The following is a 16,294-nucleotide window of genomic DNA, read 5'->3' on the forward strand; positions in this document are numbered from 1 at the left end:
CATCATTACCATGAATACACATCTGACAGGACACAGGATTACTGGGACATTATTTTATTAGTGTTCTTGGATCTGAACATTAATTTTAACCATAAATAAAAAAGAAATCTATGGACAAAAATGCCCACGCTAACCACAGAGAAATAAAAATATAGAAAACAGAAAAATTAAAAACATTTAAAATGAATTTTAATAGTTTAAAGGTAAATATTAAGGGAGAAAATATGCATTTATATTTTTTTATTTTCAATATAACCTGTCAAAAATATATATTAAAGAACCTGTCAAAAAAAAAAAAAAACTAAATAAATTAAATTTAAAAGTTATGAAATACAAACTACTTCTGTAATTAACAAGAACTTTTTCTTTAAACAGAACATCAGTGAGGCAGCCTGCTGCACAATAAGTCAGTTTTAACAACAGTTCGGCAATCTGACCAAGATGTAAAACCACATCTGGCTAAACAGTTATTTTAGTTCATTTTTTTCTGCCTTTTTGCAGTTAATCCTCTGTTTCTTACAAAATCTCTTATGTTTTGAACTGTTCTTCCTGCCAACACCGGATCTTCTACCAATTTGCAATGACTGCATTCATTTTGGTGGCCAGTTTCCCTTCGTTTATGTGGTCTTTAAAATGCCTCATCACTGCAGCAACCTCAGCCTTGGACCACATGTTTTTGGGAGCTCTTCGGGAATTGTGGGATTGAGCAGCATTTTTATCTGGAAGATATATAAAGTAGTAGTAGTTAAAACAAACAAACCAAACAAAAAAAAAAAAACCAAAAATCATTTGCTTTTTAAAAGAATGGATGTTACCCTGTCCTAACTTCTGAAATGTGTTGGTACCATCAATATCAAAACGAGCTAAAATTCTCTTTGAAAATTTATCAAATTTCTAAAATGAGACAACATTTAGTGTTCCACTGTGAATAAAAGACTGAATAAAACATTGAATAAAAGTCTCTTGATGCATGCTCAATCATCCAGGTAAGTAAATCCCAAAACGTTGATTCTGTTAATCTGGACGTAGCGTTTTCAGTGGAGAAACATTTTGTCACTCATCCAAGTGACTTCTTGCCACCACTCTGCAGTTTGCCATATGTTGCAAAGTGATGAAACAATAGATGATGAACAATTCAAGAACCTTAAGCACAAACATCTAAGTGACGAAACATTTGAGAGCCATTGAGAGCATCCTCACTGGATGCATCACCACCTGGTATGGCAACAGCACCGCTTACAACCGCAAAGCTCTCCAGAGAGTAGTGCGGTGTGCTGAACGGATAATTGGAGGTGAGCTTCCCTCCTCCAAGACATCTACAGGAAGCGGTGCCTGAGGAAAGCGGGAGGATCATCAAGGACTCCAGTCACCCCAGCCATAAACTCTTCAGACTACTTCCATCAGGAAGGAGGTTCTGCAGCATCCGGTCCCGTACCAGCAGACTGAGAGACAGCTTTTTCCACCAGGCCATCAGACTGCTGAACACTTCATAGACACCTCACCCTCACTACTGGAACTTCAACATTATGCACTCCATACTGTATATAAATGCCACTGTTTTGCACATACCAACCTCTGTATATTTTATATATCTTATTTTATTGTTTACTTTATTTCATTTGTAAAACATGTATATACACACTATATACACACACACACACACACGTGAAAAACATATTTAGTACACACATTCAGTAATGTATATACCTTTATATATTGTACATATATTTATTACTTTTTAGATTAGCCATTTTATATTTTGCTTGTTTTACGTTATTGTATTTTTGCACAACTCTGTTGCTTGTGAAGCTTGCACACAAGAATTTCACTCACATGTACTGTACTAGTTTACCTGCACATGTGACGTGACAATAAAAGTGATTTGACTTGATTTCTCCCACTGAAAAAACTACGTTCAGATGAACAGAATCAACCTTTTTACTTACTTAACTGGATAATGAGAATGCATCATGCAAGCACCATAGTATGTCACATGAAGTAGTCTGTAGACAGGCCTCACCCAGTCATTAAATTTTTGGCAGCTATACAATTACCCTTGAGCTTCTAAGAATAATAGACTATGCATAATGGTTGTGATGTGATGATTCCGTCAAATCCCTAGAATTAAAGCAGGAAGTCTACTTTAACACATATGGATATTGTTTGATTTTAAAATCCATTGTGGTGGTGTAGAGAGACAGAATTGCAACGCAATTACAAAGAACGTGTCCATAAGCTTAGAGAACCAACTGCACCCCTTACCTTCAGAGGGAGCAGCAGTCTCACTTGCTGCAGGCATTATGAGTGGTTCTTCATCTGCTGATTACACAATTTGATTAAGTTTTAATATTTGTTACAAACATTTTATCCACAGAAATCAAGCTAGTGGTAACTTACCACAATCTACAGTGTCTTGTAGCTGCGCTGTGTTTGTGGAATCAGCTACTGCATGTACAGGCTCACTGGTGCCACACGCTGACATTGTGAGTGCTGTGTCATCATCATCTGATTCACTCTCACTGTCCTTTGTTTCAGCATCACTTAATGCAATTTCATCTGAGAAATTGTGGGAAAAAACAAAAAAACCCCCAACACAAACACAAACCCCCCAAAAACCTCACATTAACAACGACATATGACAAAATACAGAACAAATACTGGAAATTATACTTTTTCCACAGTACATAGTTTTACTATTTAAGGCCACCACTCTGCAGTTTGCCAAATGTTGCAAAGTGATGAAACAACAGACTTCAAGAACCTTAAATTAGAGATGGCACGATACCACGTTTTTATGTCCGATACCGATACCAATATCATAAATTTGGATATCTGCCGATACCGATATTAATCCGATATAGTGTGTTTTTTAATCAATAAAACTGTTTCTTTAATATCTTGCTGCATTTTGTATAAATTCATACTCAAGTTTAAATAAACAACAACACTAAAGCTACTCTGTTATACCTGTATGTAAAAAATACACTGCACCCAAAATATTTCATAGTTCAGCAACACTGATCAATCTAATAAACTTAAACCTACTCCATCCTTCCTATTCTGGTATTTTAAAGAGTACTTAGCAGAAATATTAAGCAACCTAACTAATAGGGTTGCAAACTCCCAGCAAAAAAAAAAAATAGGGAACCACCGCCCACCCTCCATCTCATGATGCTTAATCGACATAATCAACTTTAATTTGATGCAGTGTGAAAAAAAATGCACAGAAATAAATTATTTTTCAAGAATAAGTAAATAGATTCAACATCTTTCTACTACAGAATTGCAGAATTCACAGATGGTACCTTCCCAAAGGAAAAAGTACTATAGCTTACTGGGGTATATTAGACATTTAACAGTTACTATATACAGTAATGGACTTCTATACATTTTACATCAGATTAAAACTTTGGGTGTAAGATTCAGATAATTATTTATTACAAGCTAGACATTTTAAATGAGAATAAGAAAGAAAAGTATGCCTTTGTGCCCACCTTTTCCCTGTTAATGCCCTATCGGCCCCCCTGGCTAAACTTTGCTAGACCCGCCCCTGCACAGTTACGTCAGCTACGTAGAAAAGGATCCTGGTCTAGAAAGTAATATTAAATAAATTCTAACAACAGCTTATCAAGGTTAAACGTGCTGCTGTTGTTCAGCCGCTGGTTTCCTCTTTCTGGTGCAAAGTGGGCCAAAAACAAAGAAGAGAGACGGACTGGCGACAGAAAAGCCAATCAGCTGATCATTAAGGAGTTTCATGAAGTAGCGGCAGGAGAGGGAGAGAGAGAAGAGGCAGACGCTCCATATATCGGTGGTTAAGCTTAACGCAGGTACGCTTTACAAACATTCAGAGATGAACTTACACACTTGCTTTACTTCTCTCTGGGATAACTTCCTCGGAGATGAAATGCTGGTTTGCTAGCGAGGCTACAAATACACACAGCCGCTCTATCACGTGACGCACACTGCTCCGACTGCTACGGTTATGAGCCGAGTTACGCCGTGTCACAAGTTTTGTGAGGTGCTTTTTTGATATTTAATGGATCGGATTACATTTATTTCTCGCCGATATCCGATCCAGTAATTTACGTCAGTATCGGACCGATACCGATACCTAATATCGGATCGGTCCATCTCTACCTTAAATCATGGACATTTAACAGAATGGTCTGTGCTTTTAGGTTTTAATTCTGTTGATAAAGCATAATATTCAACTACTGCCCTAATATTTGCTCCTTTCAATACAAACCTTCAATTTCGATCTCATCCAGTGATTTCCCCTGGATCTGGGAAAGATGTCCTTTTTCCAGTGTTAAAAGCAGTTTGGAAATCTTGGCCAGCTGTGTTGTGGGAACTGGTAATCTGTAGAATTCGCGGTGAATGCGAATATCATGACCCAGGAAATCTGCAACCTGATCAAGTTCATTGTTTTTCAAATTAAGGACTTGTGAGAGTGTGGCAACATGTTTTCTGAGCTGTGTCGATCTTAGATACTCAGGGTGCTTTGCTCCACACTGGTATGCATGAACACGCAAGGAGTCCATTCCTCTGTAATGACTCATTGATCGGGGTCTTGCAAAGAGGTAGATATTAGTGGCACAAATACCACAGTCAGGCCTCCTACTAACCAGTAGTGACAGAGCATCCAGCATGCTTGGTGTTAGCAGAACTGGAACATTTCTGTCCCTTTTTCCCATTATTTCTATTCTACAGAAATAGTTACAGAGTCTCTGTTCCATTTCAGAAAGCCCCATGGCAACATCTGTGTTGAGTGCTGTTTTGTCTCTTTCAAGAAAACTTTTGAGGCGCATCTTTGAAACCTCTCCAGAACGTCTTCGATTGAACACAATGATCTGTGAGAGTGTAACTTGTGCAAGTTGGGCATAATTCTGAGCTGTGGCTTCGTTCTCCAAGCTGCAAAAGGCACTTTCTGCAGATTTTTGAAGGTAGTGATGGAGAATCCGAACATCTTCTGTAAAGGGCAATGTTGATGGCTTGTTAAACTTTGCCTCGCTCAGTGTGTTCAAGGCACGGTGAGACACCATCTCGGACCATTTGGAGACATACAACTTCTTGAACGCATCAGTGGACTTGATTAGGGCTTCATCCTCTGTCATGAGGGCACGACAATGGATAATGTCAGACATTTTATGCAGTGTATGTCCCAGTTTCAGCGCAAGGCTTGGAGTTTTGTATGACAGTGTCTCTTCATCAAAACCTGAAACTTTCTTTACTGCTTGCACAACTCTCTGGAAGTTAGCAGGCTTAATAGCTTCTTCCATGTTATGCACTGAGAATTCTGCACGCAGACACAACAACAAACGCCCCGCTTTCACGAAGCTTCTGTCGTATATAATCATACTTTGTAGGGTCTTGTCCATGTTTATTGTAGAGGGACTGGGCAAACTGAATAACAGTAAAGTCCTTTCGCACAGCTGAGGCAATCTCATCTTGTTTCATAACAGCAAGAACCTTCCACACTCCACTTGACACCTGCGGATAACACTGAGACTCCAGAGTTAAAGCCAGGCCGAGTACTTTGGTTCTTCCAGGTTCTTTATCTGTGTCATCTTTTGGTTTGTTAGGACATCTGCGGACATGTCTCCAAAGATCCTTGCGAACATACATCCCTTGACAATAAAAGCAATGAGCAAACTTTCCCTCTACTGCTTTAATCTTGGGTCTTCTCTTCACTTTCAGTGGTCCCACTCCACCATGCAAAACTGCAGCATTATGCTTAAAATTTCCCTTATTTCTCAATTTCTCTAACAGGCTTTTACGCTCGTTTGAGTCTCTAGGCAGGGAAAATGCATGCACAACATCAGGAGCTGTTTTGTGCGTTTTCAGGTGGCGGAAATTTTAGCTTGTGGTTTGCCACAAAAATAGCAGTAATTTCTTTTACTTAAAGTCATTTTTCTGATTCAGTTTCAAAGCTCGCTTTTATCTTCTGGCTTGTCTTTTGTCAAGTTGTGGATTAAATTTGTTGAATCTGATTGTTCATGCACTTTGGAGATGTCATCTTGGCATAGCAGACCTTTTGATGTGCTTGGCAATAATGAGATGTCTTTATCTGAATCTTCATCATATGACTCTGAATCTGGCACATATTCTTCTTCTGATATGCTGTGGTTGCCATCATCATCGCTTGATATTTGATCCAGAACTGAATGTGGCAATCCATCCTCCCCTGAATATTCAGAAATTTCTTCTTTCTGGAATGTAAGAATAAAAGTTATTTGAATTGATCAATACTTTAGACAGGTAAAAAAATAAACTGAAAAAAGTCAAGCCAAATATGAATGGGATACACACCTGTGTTGACTGGTGACAATTCTGATTTACCAATTCTGCAAGGCAGGATTTGTGCCAGACCCCTAAACAAACTGAAACACATTTTGATAGACTTAATTTAGCTTTGCAGTTCTATTTAAGTGAAGTAGTTTTTTGTCAAAGCATTGCAGTAATGTCAAATGCTGAAAAAAACAAAACAAACTGTTCACACTTAAGGATATTTTAATGACTACACATACTGCTAACCCCCCCCCCCCCCGCCCAAAAAAAAGGACATCCCAGATATGAATGAATGAACTCTTCTTATTAAATACTTTGTTCTTTAGGTAGTTGAATGGCATGAAAATGTGTAGTTGAATGTGTGTGGCCTCCAGATGCCTGTATGACTTCCCTACAATGCCTGGGCATGCTCGGGATGAGGTGGCGGACGGTCTCCTGAAGGATCTCCTCCAAGACCCGGACTAAAGCATCCACCAACCCCTGGACAGTTTGTGGTGGATGGAGTGAGACATGATGTCCCAGATGTGCTCAATTGGATTCAGGTCTGGGGAAGAGGCGGGCCAGTACATAGCATCAATGCCTTTGTCATGGAGGAACTGCTGACATACTCCAGCCACATGAGGTCCAGTGTCCTCTCACATTAGGTGGACCCCAGGGCCAAATACACCAGCATGTGGTCTCACAAAGGGTCCGAGGATCTTATCTTGTTACCTAATGACAGTCAGGCTCTCTGGCAGGCACAGAAATGCCACCCCACACCATTACTGACCCACTGCCAATATGATCATGCTGGAGGATGTTGCAGGCAGCAGAACGTTCCCCACGGCATCTCCAGACTGTCACATGTGCTCAGTTTGAACCTCCTTTCAGCTGTGAGGAGCATAGGGTGCCAGTACCAGAGTTGCCAAACTTTGTGTTTTCTGGCAAATGACAAACGTCCTGCATGGTGTTGGGCTGCAAGCTCAATCCCCACTTGTGGACGCTGGACCCTCAAGCCATCTGACCATTTGAGCAGACAGATGCACATTTGTGGCCTGTTTGAGGTCATTTTGCAGGGCTCCTCTTGTTCCTCCTTGCACAAAGGTGGAGGTAGCGGTCATGCTGCTGGGTTGTTGCCCTCCTATGGCCTACTCCACATCCAGGTAGCACCTCCATGCTCTGGACACTACACTAACAGACACAGCAAACCTTCTTGCCACAGCTCACATTGATGTGCTACGCTAGATGAGCTGCACTACCTGAGCCACTTGTGTGGGTTGTAGACTCTGTCTCATGCTACTACTAAAATGAAATCACCACCAGCATTCAAAAGTGACCATAACATCAGCCAGAAAGCATAGGTGCTGAGAAGTGGTCTGTGTTCAACACCTGCAGAACCAGTCCTTTATTATGGTGAATTGACTATAATTTCCACTTGTTGTCTACTCTATTTGCAAAACAGCATGTGAAACTGGTTGTCAGTGTTACTTCCTAAGTGAACAGTTTGATTTCACAGAAGTGTGAATGACTTGGAGTTACATCGGATTGTTTAAGTGTTCCCTTTATTATTTTGAGCAGTTTATGTTATGGAATGGGGAATTGAGGACAATCCCAAGTATACCATTTTACAAGGTCCTGCAACAAAGAGGTAATACTACATTTCTTTAATTAGACGTGACCACCCACTGATTAAAAAGGGAGCAGTGTTCATTTCAGGTAGTCTTAACTTGTTGAACTCTATTAATGCTTTTACTATATACTGTGCCTATTCACTACATGTCTCACCTTTGCACTTATAGCCAAGCCACTTGAGGGAGGAAACCGGTCCCACACACTGAATGCACTTGTCCAAAGATGATATTGTTGTGCACACCAGACGATGACTGTGACACTGTTAGCAAAATATTGCAACATTTATTTGTTTTGGACAGTTGGAAAGGTGAGGTGTTTTCAGTTCAGTTGCAGATATCAACTAATACACTTCATCCCAGTATAAAATTTGAACGCAATCAACCTCTTCACTTTTTTCTACTGGAACCATTTTACTGGGATTAGGGGAATTGTTGTCATCTAGAATAGTTAATTGACTTAAAACACTGCAACTTCTTAAAAATGGCACATGCATTCTTATCTGTGTGGAGTGGGTCAGAGTAAAAAAAAAAAAACAACAACAAAATTTATAAAAACAATCCTTCCTTATTTGCTTATCCTTGCGGCTGGAACCTCTATTCCAAATATGGTGGGTGCACAATGCCTCTCACCCAACTTGTATCTGCCAACTACAACTTCCGCCCAAAGACATGCAGTTAGTGGGGTTTGCTGGACTGGTAATTCTAAATTGCCCACAGGTGTGACTGTGTTAGAGTCTGTCAATGTGATACCTTGCGACAGCCTCTCACTCCAATTAACAACTGATTCCGTGGCAATCATCCATCCTCTTTCACTTATCCTTATCAGGATTGTGGGGTAGCAGGTTTGGGGCCTATACCAGCTACCAAAGGGCAGTACAACCTGGACAGATCACCAGTCTAACATGGAAGGACAGGCATTTGCATCCACACCAAAGGGTAGTTTTGAATCATCAGTTAACCTAACCCCATAAGCTACATCTTTGGACTGTGGGAAGAAGCCAGAGTACACAGCCAGGGAGAACCCATGCACTACAGCAGTAAAAAGTGCCTAAAACAAGTTAAGCAGTTGTATAGTACTATCTTAATGTTCAAGCCTGAGTTTCAAACCATTTCAACATAGAAACAAAGCACATGCAGTCAGTTCTACGTGCTGTAGGTCAAACTGTCAAAAATAAGAGAAGACCCTCCTAAAACCAGAGTGATGTCACCATGAAGCAAACTTTGACGGAGTCCCCAATAACAGTGTGGTCCTCCTAAGTCACATTTGGGTGGTTACACACACACACACACACACACACACACACACACACACACACACACACACACACACACACGTTATCCAGACTTGCACTTTGAAACAATGAAAAGGACCTACAAGCCATGGTCCATGTAAATCACATTACACCCAGGTGACTGCCAAACACACACACACACAGCATCCATAGAGAATGATGATAGATTAAATTATTAGCTCATTAAGTGGTACACTGGATTATATTTACCCTTTCAGGCTCTGGATGTTTCAGGTCCAGATCATTGTTTGGAATGCAGTTTGGTTTATGACTTTAGGCAGCTCACAGTCTTCTCAATCTGGCTGGTCTCAGCCTTCGTGTGTAACAGATAGAGAATGAAAATACATTTATATCACTGGATGCTCGGCTGCATTGCTATAGTGACCAAAGGCACAGTAGGTGATACTCAATTTCAATGGAAAACTAGATGCCCTAAGTCACGTTAAGCCAATTTGAGTTGGTACAAATGTAAAAATGGCTTACGGTATGCAATTTATCAGTTCCAAAAAGTACAATTGTAGAAATACCTTGCATCTCCAGGGCCAATCCGAGTCACCATAATTATAGTCTATTTCTTCGCCTGGACTTATGTCTCTGCTTGCAAATAAGCATAGATGGGGCTTTCCATTGATATTTAATATTTTCATTTTAGCACTTGGACTGATGTGGTTGTCGTTGACAAGTCTGCCTAATGACCCATCTTCTTGAGATGCATCCACACTGTGGGGTTAGGCAAAAAAGTATTAGCTTAACTAGTTTTTGTTAGGAAGCTTTTTTTTTTCATAAATCAAAAGCAATGTGTAATTTAATCTTAATCAAACTACACTGATATAATACGCACCACCAGAGTTTTCCATCAAACTTGAATTCAAACATGAACACCTTCAGGCTGTCATGATAAACTCTGTGTCTCCGCTCACATTCTTCTTTTGGTATGAGTTTACCTCTGTATTCCAAAAGGAAGTCTCCTTTTTGGAATGGAACAGTCATGAAAATGCCCCGACCTGAATTGCAGAGGCATACCAAGTGAGTGACAAAAGACAAAGTGACAAACTCCAAATCTAATCCAAACTAAAGACCAACTTACCTTTGAAGGCATTTATGTAGTGGATATCAAGTCCCAGTTTGTCCCTTCCAGCAGAAACATGACAGACTGCATCCTCCCGTGGAGGAATGCGTCTCCTTCGCATGTTCTCCTGTACGTTTTGATTGCCTGTATTACCAAAGCATATAAAGTATCATCAGTAGTAGTGGAACTAGCAGTAGTGTAGTTTACAGCATAAACACAGCTGACTTATTCATAGTCCTAATTTATGCCTTCTTTTAAAATGTTAAAAGCCAAGTTCTCAAAATGGCAACATGTGACATTTCTGTAATGGCGACTGCAGAGAGTGATACAAGTACTGAGAAAGCTTAGGCATCAAAACTGTAAGAAGTTTTTTCTTCAGGCATATAAATAAATACACGATTAAATACACTTATACCCCTTGCTTTTATTTTAGGGCTGTCAGCAGAATGGACAGACATTGGACAAACTGCCCGAAATTAGCTGACAGCGACATCAGGGATTTTGACTCAGACTGCGCTGGTTTAATTGTTAATCACGTTAGTCGCGATGTCGGCATTAACATGTTTAAGCCACATTAATGCTTTAACACCGAGTAAATCCTAACACGGGTTAGCCCGCTTTATCGCGTTGACGCGGTTAGTCATCAGCCCTATTTTATTTACTCAATGACAAACGCTGAGGCAGTTTTACTTCTTCAAAAACTAGCTAACAGTCCATAAAGCATATATTAAACCAGTTTAATATAAGCCTGTGCACCTATAATTTCATATAGTATTAAAGTCATGGTGCATTTTACATTAAAAAGGCTTACCTTTGTGCTTTTAATCAGTCTTCGTATTGCCGTCGACATGTACTTGTTAAAGGGCACGCTTGTACAAATCGTATCCGGTAGGTACCGCCCATATATATAGCCTACCAATCACAATGACTTCCGCCGTGTGTATTGAAAGTGTGTATTAAATTGTAGTACTTACACACATCCACTCTAACTCTCAAACGTCGCTGTGCAATAAACTGGAATACACAAAAATCAGGTGAGTGGTATAGGTGGACTTTTAAGAAAATCAGAAAATCTTTTAATTATAGTTTAATAAATAAATTTACACTAGAGTTTAAGCAAATACAGGTCAAAAGATAAATAATGACCTCATAAGAAGTAGAAAAAATTATTATTTAGACACTTAAAATGCATTTACAATTCATGTTTTAGAGGGACACATGAATACACAGCAAAAGTCGAAATGTCCCTGTAGCCCAGGTACAGCGTCAGGTCAAATGTCCATCCATCCATACCACACACACACACACACACACACACACACACACACACACACACACACACACACACACACACACACACACACACACACAGCAACACCCAGTGTAATTATCCAGGAGTGAAATGAACTGTGAGAGCAGAGGAACTGTGTGTGTGTGTGTGTGTGTGTGTGTGTGTGTGTGTGTGTGTGTGTGTTTTCCAGTAGTACAGAAGCAGCTCTGGGTCCAACCTGCAGTGATCCAGCCTTGTCAGGAGATGCTGCTAACTCTTACTTAAAGACTTTCATTGAGCCTATTATGATTTTCCACTATATTATTTATGATGATGAGTGTGGGTGTGTGTACTTGTTCTGTTTAATTATTTAATAGTTTGGGAGTTTTCCACGATGGGACTTTTGATAGCTTCACACTGGTGTGTTTGGTTTAGGGTTAGGATGACCAAGAACAGCTGACAGATTTCATTTATCACCAGGCTCAGTGCTCCTGTTCACTGTTGTTCCTGAAATGTTTAAAAAGAAATCAAAGAAATAATCCCAGAAAAATGTTTGGGACTAATTTTAGTCTTGATTTAGCTTAAACACTAACTATACTAACTAATGCATTTCATTGAACTTTGACAGACACCTGACTTCTTACAGGTATAGCCCAAGTAAAAATACAGCAGTCATCCAATCAAAGAAAATGTGGTGGACACAAAGTGCTGCTGGGTCCAGACCAGTGGGTGTTTTTAATCACAGATCCAGCTCACAGCCTCCACCTCGGGATGGCATGGTTCTTTAAGTTTTCCTCTGTCCCCCTCTCTTCTTTAATGCTTTTGATTTGTGATTATTTTGTTCCTTTTGGAGTCATTTGTGGATTATTCACTCACTGCTGCTAATATCTCAGTGATGTCACCTGCACTTTATTACTACATTCAGTCTGTCATAGTTTTGGCACTGGTAGGATAAGCCACACAATGACCTCTTACCTCCTTTACTTTATTACGTTAACTTGACCTGTCAGTGCAAACTGTCATCAGGTGTGAAGGAAAATGGATCTGTCACAAAAATGAGCATTTACACAAGGCTGATGGTTGTTGGACTGGGTACACTACACACTACAGAAGTGGGAAAAAGTCTGGAGCTGCCTTTCAAGACATTTGCAATGTTGTGATTTATTGAAAACCAGGCAAGCATAAATGTCGATAGGCGATAACAACCTTGAAAGTCAGCCTTCAGCTGTCCAGGTGTCCTGAAGGTCATTCAGTGCTCCTCTATGGATCTTTTGCTCTCTTTTCTTTGCCTCAACAATGTGGAGCTCCAGGCTGTTGGGAGGCCAATCCATGACTGAGCAGGGAGTGAAGGAGGCCATGTACACGAAAGGGGATGACCATCTCTGAGCTGATGAGGGGGCTACGAGAACATCTTCTAATGCTGTGATTGCAGCCACTCCTCAGCTCTCTGTGAGTGTTCATCACAGCTTCATGAAACTGACCTGACAGCCCATTCTTAGTCAGTTTCAGTCATTGTGCAAAGTTTCTGTTTATAAGGTCAGAAACCTGCTCGAAACGTTTCTCCCACTGACAACAGAATCAGCTTTTGGGATTTCCTTACCCGGATGACTGGGCGTGCATCAAGACATTATATTCTTTTTAAAAAAGATAATACAATTTTAGAAAGAGAATTCCTTTCAATGGCAGACATATGCTGATATATATTTACTCAAAAATCCTGCAGGTTAAACTACAACACTGATTGACTTAAAGGGCTAAAGACTCCAGATTCCCCTTCAGTGCAGCATATTCTTTCAATGCCAAACACAGAAAGCCTGAGCTTTTCTTCTGGCTGTGGCATTAAGTGTCAGAATGAGCAGCTGGGGGAGTCTCAGAGGGGGAGCATCCTCTCAGTATGTTCAAAGACTCAGCTAGTCACGCTCTCAACGTGATTTGAAGATTATTTTTTCGAGCATTTTCATATAAGCGTTTCTTGCCAACAGGCTGTTGCTCTACATCTAAATATAACATCTCTGTCATCTTATAGCGCCACGGGAGATTCATCTGGAGGTAGTGTTGGTTAGATGAGAGATACGGAACAAGTGAAATTTTCAATTAACCTACTTTGATCATCCTCCTAAGTGTTTTTTTTTAGGTGGGAGGAGATGTGGAGCCCTCTGTGGATAACACTATGTGTCTTTTCCAATTTGCCGTTCTGTTATCACGCAGGATCATCTCACACACACTCCTCCACTGTGCTGGGATTAAGACACTGTCAGCCTACACGGCGGATTAGCAACCCCAGGTTGTTGCTTTCATTTTCTCCTCTCTTAATTTCCTTCACACTCATTCTATCATAGCCTCCTTCTCTACGAAATTAGCCTCTTCAAGAGGATGGGCCCAGCTTGTAGCTGAAAATCATCACAGTTATGTGCTGTACAGAACGTGTGACCCAAAAAAGTTGCTTTGCATTTTTGGTTTAACTGGGAATTTAACAGACTTCCTGCACTGTACACTCAAAAGGTGGATGGGAGGGGCTTATTTGTATTCAGATTATTTGATTATATCCAGAATGGAAATTTAAACTCTTCTCCTCACATACAAGGTCCCAGCTTATCCTAAAGAGCCATGGAACCAGCTCCTCATTTGGGTTTGGGAAACTTTCTTTTTTGATAAAACATATAGTTGGATCAGGTGACCCTGAATCCTCCCTTGGTTACGCTCCAAAAGGCTTAGGCTGCTGGGGGATTCCCATGATGCACTGGTTGTCTCTTACTTTGTGCTTACACACCACTCCACATCATGTCTTTGTCCATCTGCCCCTCCCAGATTCTGGAAGTTAAAAGGGAGTTCTTCCTTCCCACTGTCACCAAAGCTCTTGTTCATAAAGAGCCATCTGAGGTTTTTCCTGTTTTCTCTGTATGATTGCAGGGTTTCTACCTTACAATATAAAACACCTTGAGGCGATTGTTGTTGTGATTTGATGCTATATAAATAACACAGAATTGGAATTGAATTGAATTATTGGTCACATGCTTAGACACAGTCATATTACATCATAGTTTCACATCATTATTTGATTAGGGCGTATGGATGTTACTGTGTCAAACACGGTTTGGTGTTTGGTTAACAGTCCAGTACACAGCCTGATTTAGAGAGGTGTTCTGTACTTACTGCAACAGGAATCAATACTAAGCACTTCAGAAATTCAAGCCGAGGAAGAAGGCAGCCAAAGCCTTGTGGCCATAGATATATTTACTGTAAGGCCATAGCAGACGATTATCTACCTACTGACCTTAATCAACTTTAGAGCCATTAAAGCAGCTGGGCAGGAGACAGATTGAAAGTAGAGGTCATAAAGCAACTTTGAAATGAGTGTGGTCAGGTGTAATGCAGGAGTGAGTCAGTGCTGCCTGCTAATGATAAGATGAAGGCTGATGTTCCTGCTGGTCGATGAAAGCTTTGAATGGATGCCAATTTCTGCCAGCAAAAGAGGAAAAGATACATTATGACATTAAAAGTTGTCATAATCAGTCAAATGCATTCCATTCACACCACTGAGAAAAAAAATCTATTTGCTAATTAAATCCTTATCACTAGCAGTAATTGACAGATATGTGTTTCCGTGCATTTCAGAGGACTTCCCTCATCAGCCGATAGAAGAGCTTTGGTATGTCGTAGATGTCACAGATGCAAACGTGCAGCAATGATGTGATGCAATCATGTCAACATGGGACGAATTTCAAGACTTTGTGTTCTGTACTTGGAATGTTGATCACAAACATGTTTCTGAAATGCTCGGGGTGGCTGTAGCTCAGGAAGTAGAGCCAGTCATCTACTGAACGGAGGGTTGGTGGTTTGATTCCTGGCTCTTTCCCAAGTTGCTCTCCGATGCATCCGTCAAAGTATGAATGTTAGGTAGAAAGCACTTAAACATAGAAACAAGTGTTTGCATGAATGGGTGAATCAGGTTGTATACAGTGCTATATAATAATAACTGTGACAGTAACAATTCGTCCCTCACCAAACTAGCTCTGCTTTTCTAAAGTGCTCACAAATCAAACAAATTGACTATTTGCTAAGATGTTTATGCCTGTGCAGCTGTTCTCATCAACCTCCAGCCAATGTTGGCAATTCCCAGGGGGCCAGACAGAAACATATTCCCAATGAAATTCAATAAAATGAGCATGGACAAGCATCTCCAGTTCAGCTTTGGAGACAATAGTCCGAAGTTTGGCAATATTTCTTAGATGAAAGAAGCAGGAGCGGGTCACAGATTTAATATGACTACTTGACTACTGCTTGACTACTGACTAATATGACTACTGCAAGTAGTTTAGAGAAATAAGTGGCTTCACCATGTCATTAAACGTAGATAATAGTTCTTTTAAGTGTCGCTTATGAACTCAAGTTTTGTGGTTTTCCACAGGCGCTCAGTTTTGCAGAACATTCGCCTAAAGCTGCAGATAGCTTCTGTGAACCAGGGATTTAACAGTGCTGCCTTTCCTGATTTTAAGAGGAGCCACTTTATCTAGAATTTTTTTACACTGCGAGTTGAAGGAGGCCACATGCCGTTCTATATCATCAGTTTCAGGTAAATTGTTAATTGTTAAATTGTTAACAATTCCACAGAATTGTGGGAGAAGAGAAACCAGAGACTCAGCAAAGTCACAATACAATAATAAAGACATAAAAGAGTAATCCACTTCTGTCCTAATGCTAGGACAGAGAACCTACACAGAAAGAAGAGCAAACAGATTTGGGACGGGGATCACATCTTGTTCAA

General features: G+C 40.3%; 2 protein-coding genes and 1 long non-coding RNA gene across 4 annotated transcripts; all 3 read right to left on the bottom strand.

Annotated features, from left to right (window-relative positions):
* Nucleotides 1–300: 300 nt before the first annotated feature.
* Nucleotides 301–5,293, bottom strand: LOC120443498. 2 transcript variants are annotated; one of them, XM_039622322.1, is made up of 4 exons: nt 4,247–5,293; nt 2,398–2,556; nt 2,263–2,316; nt 301–719 (listed from the first exon to the last, which is right to left on the bottom strand). In XM_039622322.1, the coding sequence occupies exons 1-4, from the start codon at nt 5,277–5,279 to the stop codon at nt 568–570; spliced, it is 1,398 nt and encodes a 465-aa protein (XP_039478256.1). In that variant the 5' UTR covers nt 5,280–5,293; the 3' UTR covers nt 301–567. The 2 variants fall into 2 exon arrangements, with proteins under 2 accessions (XP_039478256.1, XP_039478248.1); XM_039622314.1 differs by having other exon boundaries at nt 2,263–2,319.
* Nucleotides 5,294–6,346: 1,053 nt separating this feature from the next.
* On the bottom strand, nt 6,347–9,451 carry LOC120443501. The gene is made up of 3 exons (XR_005615465.1): nt 9,401–9,451; nt 8,053–8,158; nt 6,347–6,380 (listed from the first exon to the last, which is right to left on the bottom strand). It is a non-coding gene; the product is annotated as an uncharacterized LOC120443501 (long non-coding RNA).
* A 4-nt stretch (nt 9,452–9,455) lies between these two features.
* Nucleotides 9,456–11,125, bottom strand: LOC120441356 (N-lysine methyltransferase KMT5A-A-like). The gene is made up of 5 exons (XM_039615958.1): nt 11,071–11,125; nt 10,278–10,403; nt 10,032–10,194; nt 9,718–9,910; nt 9,456–9,503 (listed from the first exon to the last, which is right to left on the bottom strand). Exons 2-5 carry the CDS (start codon nt 10,378–10,380, stop codon nt 9,456–9,458), a joined length of 507 nt encoding a protein of 168 aa, XP_039471892.1. The 5' UTR covers nt 10,381–10,403; nt 11,071–11,125.
* Nucleotides 11,126–16,294: the final 5,169 nt, after the last annotated feature.

Source organism: Oreochromis aureus, linkage group 2 (genome assembly GCF_013358895.1).
Source record: "Oreochromis aureus strain Israel breed Guangdong linkage group 2, ZZ_aureus, whole genome shotgun sequence".
Taxonomy (NCBI): Eukaryota; Metazoa; Chordata; class Actinopteri; order Cichliformes; family Cichlidae; genus Oreochromis; species Oreochromis aureus.